Source organism: Hippocampus bargibanti, linkage group LG20 (genome assembly GCF_051943395.1).
Source record: "Hippocampus bargibanti isolate YZ-2025 linkage group LG20, ASM5194339v1, whole genome shotgun sequence".
Classification (NCBI taxonomy): Eukaryota; Metazoa; Chordata; class Actinopteri; order Syngnathiformes; family Syngnathidae; genus Hippocampus; species Hippocampus bargibanti.
This window is the reverse complement of record NC_142753.1, coordinates 10033371-10055243: the sequence shown is the minus strand read 5'-3', so window position 1 is coordinate 10055243 and position 21873 is coordinate 10033371. Positions and strand designations below refer to the sequence as shown.

The 21873-nt window shown below is 41.9% G+C and overlaps 1 protein-coding gene across 16 annotated transcripts in view; it reads right to left on the bottom strand.

Moving 5' to 3' along the window:
• Positions 1–21873, bottom strand: part of macf1a (microtubule actin crosslinking factor 1a) — a 135095-nt gene that overhangs the window by 76823 nt on the left and 36399 nt on the right. For 8 of the 16 annotated variants that reach the window (XM_088987059.1, XM_088987053.1, XM_088987061.1 and 5 more), the window contains 21 exons: positions 19579–19668; positions 16793–16870; positions 16616–16708; positions 12246–12412; positions 11993–12105; positions 11479–11585; positions 11261–11380; positions 10991–11086; positions 9698–9825; positions 9173–9266; positions 8948–9102; positions 7750–8023; positions 7038–7166; positions 6871–6948; positions 6569–6730; positions 5375–5479; positions 5048–5269; positions 3869–4021; positions 2167–2321; positions 1200–1326; positions 30–213 (listed from right to left, as the gene is read on the bottom strand). In XM_088987059.1, coding sequence (XP_088843185.1) covers positions 30–213; positions 1200–1326; positions 2167–2321; positions 3869–4021; positions 5048–5269; positions 5375–5479; positions 6569–6730; positions 6871–6948; positions 7038–7166; positions 7750–8023; positions 8948–9102; positions 9173–9266; positions 9698–9825; positions 10991–11086; positions 11261–11380; positions 11479–11585; positions 11993–12105; positions 12246–12412; positions 16616–16708; positions 16793–16870; positions 19579–19668 — 2830 coding nt within the window. Of the gene's footprint in view, positions 1–29; positions 214–1199; positions 1327–2166; positions 2322–3868; positions 4022–5047; positions 5270–5374; positions 5480–6568; positions 6731–6870; positions 6949–7037; positions 7167–7749; positions 8024–8947; positions 9103–9172; positions 9267–9697; positions 9826–10990; positions 11087–11260; positions 11381–11478; positions 11586–11992; positions 12106–12245; positions 12413–13104; positions 14101–16615; positions 16709–16792; positions 16871–19578; positions 19669–21873 lie in introns of those variants that run through there. The other 8 variants (XM_088987045.1, XM_088987050.1, XM_088987047.1 and 5 more) reach the window with 1 other exon arrangement.

Sequence of the window (21873 nt, the reverse complement as noted above, 5' to 3'; positions counted from 1 at the left end):
ATCTGCTTTTATTCGGCGTGCTCGCTCACCGCTTTCCATGTTGAGCAAAAGGTCACGGCAGCGCTGCTCGGCTTGCCGGACGTCCGCCTCCAGATCGCGCCGCTCGGACGGCGTGAATAGTGAGCTTTCTCTGCTGTCAGACAAAAAGTCGGACAAGTGGGAGTCTAAGTGGTCCAGCAGTTGTTGACGCTGTGAAGATGACTGTCTGCGGATCTGTGGGGAAAACGACTAGTTTATTCGGACAGCAACATTACAATTAACATATTACGGACATTAACATCAAATAAAATACTGTTTTACGTGTACAGTGGTACCTTGGCTTAAGAACTTAATTGGTTTCCAGCGTGTGTAAGGCGAAAAGTGTGTATCCCAAAAATTAATGTCCCATAGGAAATCATTAAAATGAGAATAATCCGTTTCCAGGTCCCCATAATACATAATTTTCTACTTTTTAAGCCTTAAAACTACACAAAATATGCATTGTTTTATGTATGATAAATGTGCTATGGTATTATAATTAAAGAAATAAACTGTGGTGTATAATAAAGTCGTTAAATTGACCTTTCTGATTGATGGGAATTTTAACCTTGCAGTCTACTTTGCCTTTGAACTATCAAAGTTGAAATCTATTTTCTCACTCTCTCTCTCTGTCGTCCGCCTGTCTCTTTAATGTTTAAATCACCTCCCCTCACTGCTGCGTTCTTGACCAATCACGTGGCTTTAACCGACGACTGGGGGCGGGGAATAATAATAATTCATTTAATTTCAAGCGCCTTTGAGGACCAAAACAAGCCGACTGCCATTTTCTTGTCAGGAGAATGGGCTCGTTCGCGAACGACATGTCTCATTGTGGCAGCTCCGTGTATATACAGTAAAGTCTCGTTATATCGATATCGGATATATCGATAGTCCCGGTTATATCGATACTATTTCTATGCACGCACGGAGAAAATTACATGCAAACAGGGTCGGATATATCGATAGTCCCGGTTATATCGATATTTTTTCGGACTCCCTTGAATATCGATATGACGAGACTTTACTGTAGTTCGTATGCCAAGGTAAAATTTTCATAAATTTAACATTCGTAAACCGAAAAGTTCGTAAGCCAAGGGGTTCGTAAACCGAGGTATCACTGAATACAAGTTATTTATTTTTTTAATTTTGCTCACAACAGAAAGTAAAGGATGAAGACTGACCGTGTCCAGGTTCCATTCGGACACGGTTTGGAGGTCTTTGAGGAGGTAGTGCCAGGAGACAACGCTCTTCATGTTGATGTGCAGCTGGTGCCACAACGACATCACTTGCTGATACAACTGCTCTATCCTACAAGCAAAGTAAGCAAAGATTCTCAAATTAATAAAAACAGTTAAACATAAAAAAAAAACAATATTTTGATTTGTAATTTTCAAAAAATTAACTCATTCACTGCCATTCCCGACTTGATTCGGGGATTGAAAAGCGTGATGTGGAGCGCCATTCACGTTTGTCTTGCGGGGGTGCCGATAAAGCTAATAGACTAATAGATAGATAGCTAATAGATAACAAATAGATATGTAGATGTCTCGGTAGCCATCTAGATAGCTAGTTAGCAAATAGATACATTTTTATGTATCATAATAATACTAATAATACATTTCAAATTTCAGGGTAAGATCTCTGGCAATGTTTTTTTCACTTCCACGAGGGGGCAGCATTTGTCTTTTGTCCATGTTAGCGCTTTGTTATAGCTTCAGCTGTTGTTTAAGAGCTATATAAATCTTTTTGTATGTATTGTATTGTGTACAGCCACCCCCATTTCAAGCTCAGATAACTCCAGACCCATATAACTTAGGAATTAACTACTTTTTCTGATGGAAAAAAAGAAAGTCTAAGATTTCTTACAGTGCATTCAATGTTTATGTAGTCCTAAAACTCAATATTCTGTGGACCCTGCAATTTGAGTAAAAATGACAAAAACCCTGGCACTGCAGCAATCGACTCTCAAATTAATAAATAAAACAAACATAAAATGTGTTGTAATTTTGCAACAATTAAATTGTGAAAAAATGGAAAAATATTTGCTGTTATTATTGCGTGACTTAAAAACACAAATGCTTTACAGTGATATTACTGTCTTTATCTTTTTTAATGAGTTTGCAAATAGCATGTTGTATGTGTGCCCACCTGCTAGCAGCATCGATGGTCTCCTGATTGGGCGGCGGCACAGTGAAGCAGACGGAAGGCACCATGGCTTCGTTGCCCGTGGAGCTGATCACTTTCCACTTGGTGCGCTGACCGTTGTCCTCCAGCACGCATTCCTCGCCGCGGGTTATCGTGATCTGGCAGAAATCATCCCGATGGGCCAAGAATGGAATACGGGGTGAAAATGAAAATGGCCGTGGGGAAGAAGGAGAAACAAATGGGACATTATTGAGTGGCGAAATGATTCGGAAATAAAATAATAGTGCAGTTTATGCGTCAGTGATCAAAAGAAATTAACATGCACAATGTAAAATGAATGCGAAATGATGATGACTGAATAAATGTAACTGAGAATTAGGATAAGAAGGTGCTTGAAACAATCCCATTCACAACTTCAGACTGATACAAATATTGATGATGGTCGATACCAATGTTGGTGGTCACCTAAAAATGTAGTGAAAATTATATTCTGGAATTGATAATCAGCAACTAATGAATAATAATTAATATTTTCTTAACTTTTCAAAGCCATAAAAAATCCATTCAAATCGAGCATATTGGAGAAAGTGTCATTTGTGATATTTAAAGGACAACCGACGCCACCGGATAAGTTGTGTATAATTTGTAACTTCTGAAACTCGGCATCTCCGAGGTCATTTTGAAGTACTTTTGGGACACTAACTCATTTTTATTGGTGTTTGGCATTTGACTAAAAATATCATACTGCGTGTTTTGGGTATTTTAGATGCTATAAAACGTTTTTCTGATGTCAAGTTAGGAAACAAAAAAAAGGTGTGGGTTGTCCTTTAAATATACAGTAAAGTCTCGTTATATCGATATTGTCGGGAGTCGGAAAAAATATCGATATAACCGGGACTATCGATATATCCGATCCTGCGGCATGTAAATTTTCTCCTTGCGTTCATAGAAATAGTATCGTAATAAGCAGTACTATCGATATAACCGATATCAATATAACGAGACTTTACTGTATATGTTTTATATTTTTGGGAGCATATTAGACAACTAAAAATGTGTATAACACTGTTGTATAAAATCAGTATATGTATCATTTTCGGTATCAATTTTGATATCGGAATCTCTATTGCTAAACCTGTACTTGTAATCAGATTGATAACTGTCTAGCAGTTTCAATGTTATCGGGAACAATTTTCGTGAGCCCCCGTATTGACTTTGAATTAAAACAAAATCTTGTAGCCAAGCGCAAAGACAAAACTCCAAGCGAGCAGATTGTGTTGGTTTGCGTAAAGAATGACGCAACATGAATCAATCAGTAAGACAAAATGGCCGCTCTACCTGAACGTTTGTCTTGAAAGGCCGACGGACGAGTGAGAGGAAGGAAGAAGTGAAAAGGGTGGGGGGAAAAAGATGAGGTGACGGAGAGAGAAGAAAACAGAATAAAGTGACGATATGCCAAGGGACCGTTTTCCAGAAAACATAAGTGTGACTTTAAAAACAAACAAATGAGACGTTACATTTCAATTCTAACCACGTGGTTGGTGCTAACAGAGTAGCTAGCATGATGCTAACTGTGCCGAGGCAATTAATATCGTGCAGGTGGGACGGGCTGACAGTGGTAAACTGCGCTGGTGGTCAAACGTGCAAAGTTTACGAATATTGTCTTTGTAAAAGATTTTTTAAAGAAGTTTGTGTTTGCAGCTACCTCAATTTGTTTGTAGTCGCAGACTGCGCGAACGGGCATGGCGGCTGGCAAATGGCTGTCGCCGCAGCGGGGGCGCAGTTGCACCAGAGTCTTGCCGCGGCCCACCAGGCTGGCCACCTTGCCGCGATGCTCGATCAGCTTCTCTTTCTCGTCCTGCAGGAACAATTGAAACTTTAACTTTGACATATGACATCTGTCCATTAGAAACGTACCGTATTTTCCGCAACGAAAAACTTATATAGTGTTAAAAATTCATTTCCCATAGGAAACCATGAAAATGAGAATAATCCGTTCTCAGGTCCCCATAAAACACAATGTTCTACTAAATGAGCCTTAAAACTACACAAAATAAACCTTATTTTATGTATAATAAATGTGCTATGGTATTATAATTAAAGAAATAAACTGTACAGCATAATAAAGTCGTTTTATTTAGCTTTGTGAAGGTCGTTGATGGCTTGATGAAATGGAGTGGCCGGTTTCATCAGCATTAAATACTTGATGAGGAACGTAACTTTCGTCTTTCACCATCTTGAGGACTGATCCCTTGTAGGTGCTTTCTCTGCGATAATTTTATCTAGTTCCTCATCAATTGTGTTCTGTTTAGCTGGGTTGATCGCTTTTTGCATCAAGTGTACAGATGGCTTGTGGGGGTTATTTGTGGAGCCTGATTGATGGGAATTTTAACCTTGCAGTCTACACTCTGCCTTTGAACTATCAAAGTTGAAACAATTCGAAATTTCACTGTTTTCAATCCATTTTGTCACTCTCTCTCTCTCTGTCGTCTGCCTGTCTCTTTAATGTTTAAACCACTCCCCTCACTGCTGCGTTCTTGACCAATCATGTGGCTTTAACCGACGACTGGAGGCGGAGAATAGAGGACCAAAACAAGCCGGCTGTTATTTTCTTGTTAGAACGGGCCCGTTCGTGAACGACACATCACTCACTGTGGCAGCTCCGTGTGTATCCCGAAAAAAAGTTTGTATGCCAAGGTAAAATTTTCATAAATATAACGTTCGTAAACCGAAACGTTCATAAGCCAAGGGGTTCGTAAACCGAGGTATCACTGTATATGAAAAACGTTTTTAAAAACACCATTCATTAGGGGTGCGCCTTATACACCGGAAAATATGTTATTATTTTTCAATTGAAGAGTGTGAGGATGGGTCAAGTTCATACCATGGAGTCCTGCAACAAATCCTCCAACCTGCTAAGGCGGCTGTTTCTGTCACAGGTGTACTGCCTTTTGATGTTCTCCTGCAACTGCTTCAGGTACGATTCGCAGTCACGCGCATCGCTCATGAACTGGAAGTAGGCCGTATTGTCTTTCAGATGTTGCTCCACACACAAGCAAAGCTGGTCCACCCACTGCCACTGCGACTGCAAGGCGGCGCTGTATGCCTGCGGACGTCATCGGAACCAAAGCTCCATCATGGGTATTTTTTATTTTATTTTTTTTTACTTTTTTTGTTTTAAGAAGGAAAAGAAGAACCCGCTCCACCTCACCTCCACAGTCTGCTTAGCGGGATGGTTTTCCTGACACAGACGCAGCGCCATTTCCTGGAGGGACCGCATCACGCTGTGTTTCTCGTCTAGCTCGGACCGCAAGTCCTAAACACATTGAAAAACAAACAACGTAAAATACACTTAATTCATTCGGGTAAGTAAAAATTAGATTTGTTTGTCTATTTTAACTTATTCACTGCCAGACGATGTGCAAAAATGTGTCCACTCCATTGCCAGGGTTATTGTCATTGTCACTCGAATTCCAGGAAAAATTGTATTTGTTAAATCACATTATTTATGTATTTATGAATTTAGGACATTATGTATTTATTTATTTTTTATCGATATACAGTAAAGTCTCGTTATATCGATATTCAAGGGAGTCCGAAAAAATATCGATATAACCGGGACTATCGATATATCCGACCCTGTTTGCATGTAATTTTCTCCATGCGTGCATAGAAATAGTATCGATATAACCGGGACTATCGATATATCCGATATCGATATAACGAGACTTTACTGTATTTACTATTTTCATACAGTATGTATTCATGCATGTATGTATTTTATTAGCTATGTATTTATTTATCTATCTTCTTTTTTTATTTGAAGAAATAAAGTTTTCACGTCACAATTAACTCATTCACTGCCAGACGTGCAAAAATGTGTCCACTCCATTGCCAGGGTTATTGTCATTGTCACTTGAAATCCAGGACCCACAGAGTATTGAGTTTTAGGACGACATAGACAATCAATGCAGCGTAAGAAATCTTACTCTTTTTTTCATCAGAAAAAAAAAAAGAGTTAATTCCTAAATCATATGGGTCTGAAGATATACGAGCTTGAAATGAGGGCGGCTGTAGAAAATACAATGCGATACATACATATTGATTTATATAGCGTTTTAACAACAGCTGAAGCTTTAACAAAGCGCTAACATGAAAAAAAGGGAAATTCTGCCTCGTCGTGGAAGGGAAAAAACATTGCCGGAGGTCTGACCAGCGCTTTATCAGCACGCCTGTAAGAATCCCCAAAACCCGAATGGCGCTCCACGTCATATTTTCAATTACAAATAAATTCGGGGATGGCAGTGAATGAGTTAATGATACTGCAGTATATGAAAATGAGTATAAATAACGTATACTTCAAACTGCTTAATGCGAGAGTGTCTGAATGTGCATCTCTACTCACACTGAACATCTCCCTCTTGGCGTCCATGTTGGCGTTGTTATGGCTCCAGTCGAAAGCGATCTCGTCCTCCTCGCGCTCGTTCAACCAGATCACCTCGTTGGTGCACTCTCGCACCAGAGAATGAAGACTTTCCAGGCTGCGTAGCCGCCATGATGAGAGTTCCTAACGGACGAGCGAGCGAGCGAACGACACAGCGTCAGTGTGAAATAACTACTCATATTGCTTATGACACACACTGACGACTGAAAACACACACACACACACACACACACACACACACACTGCGCATTTCCTTTCCTGACCCGTAGTTTGGAGTACTGCTGCTCCAGTTTGGCCATGGTTTCACAGTAGTTGCTCCTGAAGTTGATCGACACTCTAGCCTGTGACACAACATCCTCAGTGTTGTTTGGCTGATCGATTGAATTGTTTCTAAGCAGTCGTGTTTACTTTGGTGTAAGCAAGTACGTACTTCGTAGCTGCGAGCCTCCTGCATGCTGCTCATTAGCTCCTCCACAGCCGTGTGCACGGTATTATGTTCCTGCAGGTTGTTTTCCACGGATGGAAGGTCCGCCCCCCATTCAACTCCTTCTAAAAGCTCCTGAAACACACACACAAAAAGCGAAATTGAGTCATGGTTTCTGATTTCTCCTAATAATAATAATATACAGTAAAGTCTCGTTATATCGATAGTACTGCTTATTACGATACTATTTCTATGAACGCAAGGAGAAAATTTACATGCCGCAGGATCGGATATATCGATAGTCCGGTTATATCGATATTTTTTCAGACTCCAGAGAATATCGATATAACGAGACTTTACTGTATTTCATTTAAAAGCGCCTTTCAAAACGCTCAAGGTCACTTTACAGTCACCGGATAACGTTTTTCTGTGCGTGAGCAGGGCAGCCACACGCGCCAGCGTTCACTCCACTCGGAAGTAACTCAAATAGATAGAACGTTAGCTAGCTAGCTAATAGAAAACTCATAGATAGTTAGCTAGATAGTTGAATAACTCAAATAAGTAGAAAGCCAATAGATAACTAATAGATAGCCAGCCAATTCACACTGATAGCTGGCTATCCAGCTATCTATTACATGTATAGCTAGCTAGCTAGCCATTAGCGGTATAGCTAATGTTATTTTTTTTAAGGGGGATCCGAACATGTGCCCAATCATACCTGCGTCTCCTCCACCCATCCCAGAAGCTCGTAAATGAACCTCAGGCTCCCCTCGTCTTCTGACGAGGACATGGCCACCAACTGGGACCGAGCCATTGGGCGACGAAGAAGAGCAGCCCCGGCAGCGCCGAGCAAAGTCTGTCCGAGAGAGAACCCGGGGTCCTCGTTTGGGGTGCGCTGGCTGAGAACCGTGCCCGTTGTGAAGTGACCTTTTCTGTACAGGCTGGAACAGTGAAGTCGGAGAGAGACCAGCTCTTCTTCAAGGCACGACAATCTGTGGGGTGACAAAGTTGACGCATTTTTATTACCGCCACAATTGACGTTGAATGACTATGTTGCATCGAGTAAATATTTTAAACAGGCACACACACGCGCACACACACGCACGCGCACACACACACACACGCACACACACACACACACACACACACACACACACACACACACACACACACACACACACACAAATCACCAATATTGTAATGTTTACTTACTAATCTTGTAACTTAAAGCTGCTTTATGGTGACACTGATTGCAATGTAAAAAAACACACACGTGTATACACACATACACACACAAAATGTATTGTGTGTGTTATGTATGTGTATTATATACACATACATACACACACACATACACACACAAAATGTACTTTTCAATCCATCTGTCTGTCTGTCTTTCTCCCTGTCTGTCTGCCAGTCTAAAAGTCAAACTGCCAGTCTATAAGTCTAACTGCAAGTCTATCTGCCTGTCTATATGTTTATCGGCCTATCTAACTGCCTGTCTATTCATGCATGCATTCACGCATGCATTCATTCATGCATTCATGCATGCATTCATTCATGCAGTAATTCCTGCATTCATTCATGCATTCATTCATGCATACATTCATACATGTATACACTCATACATTTTCATTCATTCTAATAAGAGCGCCTTTCAAAACTCTCAAGGACATTTTAGTCACAGGATATTTTTTCATTCATTCATTGCAATCAGAGTGTAACCATAAAGCGTTTTGGGTGCTGATATTTTCAATGCACCCCCCCCCCCCAAAAAAAAAAAAGGACACAGCCATATTTTTCCCAGTTAAAAAAGCTAAATTAATAAGTACACATCATTCCAGTAATTTTTGATAGATTCCCCCGAATCCCAAATTAAATCTGGAGTTGCGTCATTAATGGAGACGTGGACCCACCTGAACGCGAGATGCTCCACTTGGTAGTATTTTTCATTTTGGAGTACTTTGAGCTCCTGCTGCATCTGTGCCATCAGGTCCTCGCAGTTGTGCAAGTATGATGCCAGTTCACTCTCGCACTGCACCGCCTCGCCGCTCTCAGACCGAGACATGTCCTGCGTCACACGGGATGCTTCAGCCAACACGTTTCACGTTGCGTGTCGCATTATACATACGAGCACTCACGGCTTCTAATGTGTTCTTGGCCAGGGTGATCTTCTCTTCGCAGTCTAAGGCAAGATTCTGGAACTTGTTTGCTCTCTGAAGCAGCAACTCTAACCTGAGGACGCAAAAATACAAACATTTATATGCATTCCACGGGCTGATTAATTCCTTACACGGAGCTTTGTCGCCACGTTCTGCCTCTTTTTGGTGCTACACGAAGTTTTCAGACCAAACAAAGTACAGCAAAATGCATTGACGTGATGGAAGGACTGCTACAATGTGTCCTTTTTTCGGTCAGGGGCGTTCCTTCAGTGACGTAGGGTGAGGACTCGTCACCAACTCAAAAACAAGACTTCCGGAATATTCAGCGCGAGTCTTAAAACGTAAAATACAGCTATATGCGGTGGAATCTTTGTAAAATACGCTCAGTAGATGTCATTTGAAGCGATTTTACAAATTATGGACACAACTTGTCCTGAGGCGTCGGTTGTCCTTTAAAGTATGGTTATAATAATAATGCAATCACCATGAAAACACAATGTGTACCTGTCCACAGCAGGTCGGAGAACCTTCTCCCTCTGCAGCATCTCCAGGATGAGTTTTCCCCACTCCTCCTCCAAGTCGTTGGGGTGGAGTCCCTGAGGAAGCTTCACGCGGCCAAAGTCCATCCACACCTTGTGACACACGCACACAAAAAGTGAGTAAACATTCCAAGCGGACAAGATGATGACATGTGACGAGACAACAGGGGTTAAGTGGGAATCATCATCTGTCTCTCATTGTCTCTCATTGTCAGTATGCGAAAAGGCAGCGGGGGGAGGATGAACCTATCAACTCTACAAATACAGTAAAGTCTCGTTATATCGATATTCAAGGGAGTCCGAAAAAATATCGATATAACCGGGACTATCGATATATCCCACCCTGTTTGCATGTAATTTTCTCCGTGCGTGCATAGAAATAGTATCGATATAACCGGGACTATCGCTATATCCGATATCGATATAACGAGACTTTACTGTATGTTATTTTATTTAAAATAAAATACAACTCGATATATTGTATTTTATTTACTTCTTGAGTACAGATGACGGCTGAAGAAACCTTTTCATCGATAGACCATTCCTGTATGACTGATACAGTAAAGTCTCGTTATACCGATATCGGATATATCGATAGTCCCGGTTATATCGATACTATTTCTATGCACGCATGGGGAAAATTACATGCAAACAGGGTCGGATATATCGATAGTCCCGGTTATATCGATACTATTTCTATGCACGCATGGGGAAAATTACATGCAAACAGGGTCGGATATATCGATAGTCCCGGTTATATCGATATTTTTTCGGACTCCCTTGAATATCGATATAACGAGACTTTACTGTAGCTTACACAGCCGTATATTTGATGTTTACAAATGCTTTCCGCGGTCATTGCAACAAAACCAAATGAACCAACGGCCACCTTAATACAGACGCTCCCCAACTTACAAACGAGATATGTTCCGAAGGGTCGTTCGTAAGGTGAATTTGTTCGTAAGTTGATTCAGTGGTAGATTTCGCATGGAATGTATGTTTATGGCTTATTTAAGTAGGTTTTTAGGTTTATATAAGTATGTTTAAGGCTTGTAAGTAACAAATTACCTGTATTGGTTTGTACTGAAAAATAAACATTTCATAAAATATATGCACTATAAAGATATGAACATGTAAAACTGGAGAAAATACTACATATGTTACTACAAAAAATGTTGGTATGTACCGTTGTTTGTAACTCGAATGTTCGTAAGTAGGGGAGCGTTTGTATTCCCCTTTAACATTGTTTGCTATTTACCTCCAGAAGTTTATAAAGGTGCTCCACGTGACTTTTTTCCAGCTCTTTGGTAGGAACCTCTGTCTCTTTAAAGTGGACATACTCATTGTAAAGTGCCTAAAGAGACAAAAGTCCAGAGTTGATATCATTAAAGGTGGCAGTGTGATCAAAACACATCGTATCAAACAATTAACCTTAAAAAAAAATTGATTGATTTTTTTTATCATTGATTTAGTCAGTGATTTCTGTCAACAAATGGTTAATGATAATTTCCATCTAATAAGGCTTCACCTTGAGTTCTACTGGATTCTGTGGAAAGTTCTTATTGGACATGATCACTGTTTGCTGCTGGCTCCATTGGAGCAAAGACAAGAACTTGGATTGATACTCGGACCAGCGTTGATCCACCTCCTGAAATATTATTAATAAAAAAAAGCATGTTTTCAGATACTGTTGATGATATTCAGCTTCAAGGAAAAGGCAATTGAATGATATTGATTAGGACGTACATGTGCGGCGATGCCCTCTCCTCCCTCTGGGATTTTGGGGAAGGCGTCATAGATGGAGGACACATACGTGATGACTGATTTTTCATCTGGAGACGGAACATCCACGTCTGGCAGGAGACAGAAGGGTGACAAGATGAACAAAAAAACTTGCAAACGTGTCATGTGAATACGCAAGTCCACAGCGAATCAGTGCCCTCCATCTTCAGAGGTTTGATTCGCAACCCTCTGTATTTATCCGGACTTGGGACCGGCACAAGAAGACGCAAGTAATGATCCCACTGAAAAACCAAAATATTGGTTGTTTGAGAGTTAAAACGTAGTTTTCTTGAAAGCCAATACGAGATTCTCTGTGCAACTGAGGAACTACTTCGAACTAAAAAAAAAAAAAAATCACCCCAATTAATAAAATGTACTAAATGTTAGCTACTACGTTCTTTAATCAAAGCTTCTCAAAGGCCGTTAGGCTGTGTTTTATAAGCCATCAGTCCAGCGACGAGTAAAAATATATCCTCACCCTCGGCGTCCAGCAATCTTGTCACCCCTAGCGACTCTGCAATCTCAAAAGCGTGCTCTAAATTGTCACGGTTGCTCTGCTTTGACACCGCCTCCATGTTGATCAGGTCGGGTCTGGTGAGGGAGGAGGATTGGGGGGGGGGAAACAGGGTAGTTGTGATAAAAAAATACATATATACAGTGTATAGTGACGTACACATACACACACAAAAAACATGAAGCAATAGGACAAATAACAAAAAAGTGACAGCAACCTGTATCTGTGCAACAGAGCGTTGAACATGCGTCCGTCGCTCCACGACGACGTGAAGTTGACACAGCGGAGGCCCGGGTAGCCTTCGGTAGCCAGTTGGCTCCATAACAGCAGTTTCTCCTTGGCGGTGAGGTCATTCGACTCGCCGCACACGTAAATCTCGGAAATCTGCATTGGGAGTATGATGCTCATGAATCGATTATTTTTAAACACAGATGATTGTGTTTTGCTGCGACTGCTCATTTAAGACCGGCATCTCATCAAGAGAATCTTGGACACACAGACACACAGCAGTGACTCAGCACCTAGCATCCACCAGGCAGCTATGCAGCACATTTCTGCATCGACTGATTGCAGCAGAGAAGCCTCAAAAACATACTTCCGCTACCAATGGTGCAGAAAATAAATAGAGATCATTTCAAAACAAATAGCACAACACAAAAAGGTAACGGACATAAATGATGCGCAAGGAAGTGAGGAGGTGGAAAAAGCAAGATGCTCTGCGCTGCCTTGATTAGACTCTTGGGACAGAGGCAGGAAACAAGGCCAGGCTGCCTGATAACACACTTTATGAGAAGTCCTTGAATAGTGCGAAAGTACATGTTGGAAGTCACCCTGTTCCAAAGACTGAGGGAGGAAAAATATGTAAACATGGTTCATTGTACGTAGCTTCATTTGGAGTATCTCGAGTTCGTCACCCGACGGGCAAACACGTGAGCTAATGTGATTCTGCCTTGCTGTACGCTAACCATACATTTGTTGTGACCGTGTGATTGTCATGGCGGTGTACCCTTTAAAAGTACAAGTTCCAAAAAGCTGTCTCATGAGCTTCAGAGTGGTTTAAAAAGATCTGAGCTGACCTGCATCTGCAATATCTGCGGACTCTCCGGGGAGCTATTGGTTAGCTTCTGCCAATCCACCAGACTAGAAGTGGTGACGGCCGTTTCTGGTGAGGTCAGCGGAAGGTCACTTGCATAGCCCGACTCCAAGAGAGAACATCTCTCTTGGGTTTGACTCTGCATGTCCAAGTTAAATCCTTCGAGATTATCAGGCATCCAAGTGTGCTTGAAGGCATCGTCTTCCGTGTCTCCTTCGTCCTCCGATAGTTGGACTTTGAGAATATTTCCGGTCACTGGAAAAGGGGCAGGGGGTTCTTTGCGTACTTCCACTTGATGGTCACTCTCATTGTTCCATATCGGTAAGCCGTAGTCACTTGGGTAGACGGTCCTAACCACACAGAGTTTACCGTCCACTTCTCTGATGTGGACCACACCGTTGTGCTTTCCAAAAGAAGGTGTCGCATCTAATGTCCCCGCTGCCTGGTGTTTCATCCGTTCACTCGCTGTCCTTTGACGCTTATTTACTTGGTCCTCTTCAAGCACGCAAGGTTTCTCCATGAGACCATGGACTTTCTCACGAACGCAGCAGATTCTACCACCTCCTGGTGTGGTGGTGCTACCTAGAGGTGGTGCACTATAGATCGGGCTCGTGGTGGTGGTGTTTCGGCCGGGGATGCTGGCGACCTCAACCATGGACCGAGCAGCGGCTTCCTCCCCAGGGAGGCAGAAAATTCCTCTCCACGCTGGACTGGCTTTGAGGGTGTCCTGAATTTGGGGAATACCAGGGACTAGGAGGCTACTGGGAGGAGAAGATGCAGATTCTGGGGAAAGTATACTGTGATGTTCCAACGCGGGCAATGTAACTTGAGGCTCATCATGTTTCCTGCTTTTCCGTCCTTTGCGTCTTCGCCTGAAACGTAGTCGCTTCTTGGATGACGGCGGAGGGTCTCCGACGAGTTCAGAGTCTCGCGGAGGCTTGACACAACCCAGTGAGGTCCCCATGTTCAGTCACGGGGATTAAATACTTTTCAAACTGTGCCGTGGAAAATTATAGACCCATGGGAGAATGGAGGAGGGTCGGTATTACGCCCAACAATGTGAGAAAATAAGAATCCCATTTAAGAGGACCTGACAAAGAATATGGATGTGTTCTCTATGGGAAAGAACCTCTTGAGCCAATAAATGATTCAGGTGCAGCTTCGCCCCCACCCTGCTATATTTTTAACTCTCTCTTACATGGTCAACGAGTCAGAGTACCTGTACTCTCAAGATCCAGTCAATCCGAGTATACGCAAAACTCCCGTGAGTAGTTCAAGGACACGGACCACAGAAACAAAAAAATCTGGGGGTGTTTCAGAAAGTGATTTATCAAAAGGCTACGAGCGAGGTGATAAAGGACATGTGACCACAATGTGTCAACCAAAAAGTGCAGCATAATCCAGCGTGTCAAAGCATCGCAGGGATTTAAAGCGTTCTCCTTCACTCATGACACTTATATAATAACATGTTGCAAGTCCTTGCATTGATGATGTCTACCCCCTAACACTTTTACTGCAGATGTGTAGGTTGTCCTTGGGGAAAATTCCGATCAGGTAGTCTTAACGGAAGAGATATTAAAAGGTGATACAGTCGACGTCTTGAAAAGCTCTGATTTCCAAATACTCTGCGTCGGGATTGGTTGAGGGAGACACACAGAACGAAGCCAACCAATGAGGATGCAGAATGCAGCTCGGCTTGACCAATCTTTTCACAGATTGCTGGAGAGTTGAGCAGTGACGTGAGGTGGAGGTTTTACAGACGTCAAAAGATCACAGCTACTGATTCCTGCCGGGCATGATCATCTCTGCATCTGTGTTTTTTTTAGTTCCTTGACATAAATTGCAGAGAAACAACCTCGGGAAGTATTCGGAAGATCATGTCAAGAAGTATCAGTCGTTCATAAGCAGCGGGAATGATTTCCGGCGATAAAGATTTTGTCAACATGCCAGCAAAGCCTTCATCAGGTGGCGCAGTGCGACGGCACAAATAAATCCAGAGTTTCGGGAGGAGGACGAACCTTGATCTGTCCGTTTGCCCGCCCGGAGGGGATGTTTATCCGCGGTAACAGCTCCTCGCTGCATTTAATTATGAGGGAGGGGGGGCATCGGGACAGAAATCGTGGGTGAGGTAATCCAGATTCAGTTCACAGGAGTTAACAGTAGATTTTCCGCTTCTGTTGCGGACAAGTCTGGAAGTTCCCAGTGGGGGGTCATCTCTTCAAGACATGCTAGTTCCAAGTATCCTGATTCTGTCACCTCCTCCTCCTGGATTCAAGGCTGTTTTTCGGCCTCCTGAAGCTCCAGTCCCAGAAGCTCGCCTGGATGTGTCTCCCCACTGCCTGCTTGCTGACGTTATCCCTCGCTAGCTTGCCAGGAGACGAAAAGCTTTTTTTTTTACCCCTTTTCTGTTTTTATCTCCCGGCTGCTGCTGCAGCTTCCATTCTCGCTCTCTTCTTCGCTCTGTCACTTTCTCACGTACAGACCAACCCTCCCTTCTCTTCCTTGCTCGCTCGCACGGCTCTCATCCTCCCTCCTCTTTTCTACTTCCTTATTGCTGCTCTCTCACTTGTCCTCGCTTGCTCATTTAACCGTTAGCGGACCGAACGCACATGCTGGAGTGCTACAATAAACCCCAAAAAATATCATCATCCGCGCTAGCTAGCTATGCTTGCTCTTGCATGTTTGATCTCGCATGCTGATGATACAATATGTATCCGATTCTCTCCCATATACCAAAGATGCTGTGCGTCTGGATTCACTATACTCCAGTTGGTATTCTTTCAAAAGCCAGATTAAGGTTTTAAATAACACTTTTGCTCATTCGACACGTGACCCGGTGAATCAGTGACTGGCACTAAGAGGATTTATAGCGCTGGGGCAACATTCTAGGGTCATGTTAAGTAGCAATGATCTGTCAAAACAGAGTTGATTGATTCCTGAGGCTTTCATGCCTTCATTTTGGTGCCATTAGCGATGCTAAAAGCTAAACTGACGCACACTGATCAATTATTGAGATGCTTTTTTGTCAACAATGAAAACGGATACACATTGTAGCCTTTCGTTTGAATTTCAAATGGCGTGTGAGTGCTAAAATGTGGTTCAATTCTCTTTTCATCATCATCATCATCATCATCGGTATCATCAGTACTATCAGTACCATTGTCATCCTCGTCATCATCATGATTATTATGATTATTATTATTATTATTATTATTATTATCAAATTTCCCCATTGTGGGATGAATAAAGGTTTTCTGATTCTGATTATTATTATTACTACAAGCATTTTTTGTTCATTGCATGTTGGTGGCTTTCCAAGTCTGTCAAAAGGCAAATTTATCCCCCCAAAAATCTAATTATAAACCCATCATAAGCGTTATTACGAGACATGATGAGATCTGTATGTCATTGATGCAATTTAGTCTTCTTGACATCATCAAACGCATGCAAACGAATGGAGCCAGCACAGGAAGACCAAAAGAAGCAAAACAGACCTGGAAGTGGAGGATGATGGTCCAGATGAGACCCAATGTAAGTTTGGGGTTCCCGTCGGTGATGTCATCATTTCTGATGTTGACAAGTTTAACCTGAAGACAAGTTAGAAAATGGTTAAAAAGGCACCGCTTTGTAAAAAAAAAAAACTGAAAATATGGTAGGAGATGATCACATACTTGTCTTTGTTTTAGAAAGTCCAGAGCTATTTGGACATTCTGCAGTCGATGGAATCTCATGCGGCCTTTTTCTCTGGACTGGAGCACATCGACAAAGATGAAAAATGAAAGCAGTTAGTACTGAAGAAAATTTCTGATGAAAGAATGTGATGGAGAATAAGAAGTTATCATATTTAAAAGTTTCATGCTGTTATATGCTTAGTCAACGTGCGTGACTCGAATACACAATTGAAGCACAGACAACCTGGGGTCAATCTGAGGTCAACAGACACAGCTTGTTAAACTGTCATCTTCATCTAGGAGATCTGGCCTAGGACAGAATTTAGGACTTGGGAAACTCCTCTATCACCGGAGCAATTTACGACTTGAAACTCCTTCACAGGAAGAGCTCATTAACCAGGTTACAAATTTATCAGTTCATGGAAGAGACAATGTTTTATTGCTTACAGCTGTTCGCGCTTGTAACTCAAGAGGTGTGGTATTCTAATCAAGAAAACAATGTTTTACTAATGTATCACTTTAATTTGCATATACTCTCAATAAATAGCTTGGCAGAGGGCTGGAGAATTCAGACGTCTGTCATGAATGGCTGTGTCTCCTGCCGGCAGTAAAGACAATCTTTCTGGGTTGGAGTCTTTGTCCACAGTGTCCGATCGAACATCTCTGACAGAATGTAATTGTTTTAGTGTGAAACAATAGTTTAATCGGTGGTGCACGTGAAAGCTTCAGTGGTGTGGAAAGGGTGAAAAAGACATGGACTCCCATTGTATAACCGCATGTCGATCAAAACATGTTCTTTGATTAGAAGTGAAGTACAACTTTATACTCAAGAAGGTGACAAAACCCAAAAATGTAGATACAATATAATACAAGATTAGTCAACACACGTGCATCTGATGAGTACTTTCCATTCCTCGCTTTTTTAAAAGCCACTTGGCAACAATAGTTTCAAAATCAGGATTGTTTCAATGAATAAATTCAAAATAATTCAAAAATGTTTCTTAAAATGAAAGTTATTGAATACAATATAGATTTTTAAAAAAAATCCATCAATAACGATATGTTAAATTTCATAAGTGATCAAATTTACCACTTCCGATATTGACAGGAAGGGGAAAAAATAGTTTTCAGCTCATTCTGTCACAGTAAAAATTGGTCTCTCTTTGCGGAGGATAAAAAATATATACAGACACTCACCTACTTACGAACATTCGAGTTACGAACAATGGTACTTCCGAACATTTTTGTATACAAGCCTTAAATATACTTATATAAACCTTAAACATACTTATATAAGCCTTTAACATACAAAATATAGCACTAAATCAACTTACAAACGAATTCACCTTACGAACGACCGTTCGGACCGTATCTCGCTTGTAAGTTGGTGAGCGTCTGTAAAACTATTTTTACATTTAATGCCTTTCGTAATATTTGACAGGATGAATTTAGCTTTTAGCCCAATCATGATGTCCTCGTATCATTCAAATGGCGCTTTGTGATATGCCGTTGGGTGTTATTCACACTCATGCAGCCCCATAGCGCCGCCTAGAGGGCGGTAACCACAATCAATCGGGGGACGTACTCCCTGAGCTCCTTCCTCCTCATTATCATCATCATCGTCACCATCCTCCACCGCTAGCAGGATGAGAGGAGGCGCACGCAAGGTGTACGCCCGTTTCAGGTATGGGGTGCTTCTGGGTTGCTATGGTAACGGCAAGGGGTAATGGTAAGGGAGGGGAAAAAGGAGGGGAGAGGATGAAGGAACAATCGATTGGGAAGCAAATGATGGTTTGACATTAGCACTTTGGATGCGACCGATGTCAACATCTTATCAGCAACAAGGTATGATGGGAAGCAGAGAGTCACATGACTGCCCGCATCTTGGAGATGCAACCTCATTTACTTTGCATGATCTCACTCGAGTCACAGGGAAGCAAGACACAAATGTCTATGAGAGCTTCAGGGCAACGTGAGAGTAGGAGTGATAGAGACAGCGTGAGATAATGAGACTTAATGTATAGCAGAGGACAGTATTTTACGAGAGAGTATGCGAGAGTGAGGCTTTGACAGTGAGAGAGCGATGAATGTGACAGCATGAGATGAAGTAAAAGCAGGAAAAGTGTGTGAGAGCATGAGAAAGCATGACAATGAAAGTAAGGGTGGCGAGGAGAGTGACAAATGAGAGTTTTTAGCTATCTGGCTAGCTACCTAGCTAGCTATCAATTAGATATCTGGCTGCGAGTTATCTAGCTGGCTATGGGTTAACTACTTATTAGCAAGCTAGCTAGCTTTCTATCTATTTGAGTTATTCCAGGTTGAGTGAACGCTGGCGCGTGTGGCCGCCGCTGCTCACCCACAGAAAAAAAAACTTATCTTGTGACTGTAAAGTGACTTTGAGAGTTTTGAAAAGCGCTGAGAAATGAAATGTATTATTATTATTATTATTATTATTATTATTATAAACAAGAGAGTGTGAGAGGTAATGTGTGACAAGTTTGAACATGAGTATGAGAGTGAGCTATCAGGTATGAGAAAGGGGACCCTATATATGAATGTACGAGAGTATAATGCAGCCTGAGTATGACAATATGGAGATGTGCTTGGACGACTGTGTGAGAGCAAATGTGTGAGAGCATACCCAGATTATGGCATTTAAATGAAAGACTGATTAAAAGTCGACCGTATGCAATTGAATATATAAATAATTCAAAGTGACCATACAAAGTGTGGCGCTGTGAGAGAGCGTATATGAGAGTGACGCGATCAATTCACGTGATGCCTACCAGGGTGACGCCAGAGAGAACCTCCAGCAAGGAGATGAGGTTGTGTCCATCTCTCAGGTCCTCATAGAGGTCAGTGATGTGTTTCCTCACCTGCGGGAATGAGAAAACGTCAGGCAAAGGAGTTGTTATTTTGTTATTTAAGGTAAAATTGTCATAAATTTAACGTTGGGAAACGAAAAAGTTTGTAAGCCAAGGGGTTCGTAAACCAAGGTATCACTGTATAATACAGTAAAGTCTCGTTATATCGATATTCAATGGAGTCCGAAAAAATATCGATATAACCGGGACTATCGATATATCCGACCCTGTTTGCATGTAATTTTCTCCGTGCGTGCATAGAAATAGTATCGATATAACCGGGACTATCGATATATCCGATATCGATATAACAAGACTTTACTGTATATACACACATGACTTCTACGGAGGGAAATGGAGTCGTCGGTGGCTGAGAAGTTGCGGCTCAATATTACTTCACATACACACATCACACCTGCTTATAAGGCGCAAGGTCGTCTTTTGAAGAAAATCAAGGCTTTTGGGTGCGCCTTATACACCGGAAAATACGGTAATCCAAGCAGGCTTTTTTATATTAGGGTGTGGGTGGTTAACCGCATGACTTGTTTCAGCCCTAAACTCCCCTTTTGTTCTTGATAATAAGGTGAAAGGAATTTTACAGCCAGTACTGACAGTATAATGGTCACCAGGAGTTCCAGACATCATTGCAGCGAACCAAATCGGATTACTTTTAAGACGTGCCGCCCACATGGAAACGGATACGACGATCGCTTTACGGCTTTGTGCAAATGTTATTCCAAGTTACTTTTATGAGCTGGGATTAGTCACCATGTGGTCAAATAATTCAGGTAGGATTGAAAGAATGTTGTAAACAGCAACTTCTGGAGCTTTGGGTGTGTACACTACACACCTGTGCAGCCGAAACACTCAATTCTAAGTGTGTGTGTTTAAAACGCACTGAACAAACCGAGAGGATGATGTCACCCAGTAGGAAGGTGAAGGCCGGCCAGCTTTCTTCATTCTTTAAAGGACAACCGACGCCCCCGGACAAGTTTTGTCCATAATTTGTAAAATCACTTTAAATGACTTCTACTGAGCATATTTTACAAAGATTCCACGGCATATAGCTATATTTTACGTATTAAGACTCGTGCTGAAGGAAGTCTTGTTTTTGAGTTGGTGACGAGTCGTCACCCTACGTCACCGAAGGAACGCCCCTGACCAAGAAAGCCTCACACAATGCATTTTGGGTACTTTGTTTGGTCTGAAAACTTGTTGATGGCAAAATTAGAAGGAAAACACATAAATAACGCGATGATGAATCGTTGTGTGTTGCACCAAGACTACTATTTGATACTACTTGACACAAATTCCCAGTAGACAAATCAGCCCATTTCCAACGGAGCTTGGGGCCATCTTGTGCATTTTCTGGGATGCTACATTGGAGTCCTGACGGCTCGAATTGATGCGGGAGGACTTCTTTAATCGATTGCAAACATGTATGCTTTCCTCTTCAGAACTATTTGAATCATATTCATAACTGGATGAAGAACAAGAAAGCATCTTCTCCAAATCTGAAGCCATTGTTTTGATTCTAGAGCAAGGCAAGACGTCTCGCGTGATGTCACGAACAAGGGGGCGGGACCTTCTGAAACTCGACATTTCCGAGGTACTTTTGAAGTAGTTCTGGGACACGAATTCATTTTTATTGGTGTTTTGCATTTGACTAAAATATCAGCCTGTGTGTTTTGGGTATTTTAGATGCTATGAAACGTTTTTCCGATGTCAGTTAGGAAACAAAAAATGTTGTCGGTTGTCCTTTAAGCTTGGTGTAAACTTGTCGTCTTTGAATGAGTTTCTGCAGACCTTTGACATTAGCTATTTTTCCCCTTTGTAATGGATTTTAAATGCATAACATCCCAGAAACTTCCTAATCTCCACCCTGAAAAAAATGCTCTTCAGTGGTTTGTGACCTACATTTGTTGCTTTCGTGTGCCGGCACCGACTCACATGTACCAGCAGCCGCTGTCAGCGCATTTGCCTCACAGTTGACAGTCAGACACCTTGTTTCTCAGTCGTGTAACATTGATGCCCTGCTTTCCATTCCTCACTGGCCAGTGTGTGTGTGTGTGTGTGTGTGTGTGTGTGTGTGTGTGTGTGTGTGTGTGTGTGTGTGTGTGTGTGTGTGTGTGTGTGTGTGTGTGTGTGTGTGTGTGTGTGTGTGTGTGTGTGTGTGTGTGTGTGTGTGTGTGTGTGTGTGTGTGTGTGTATAGAGTA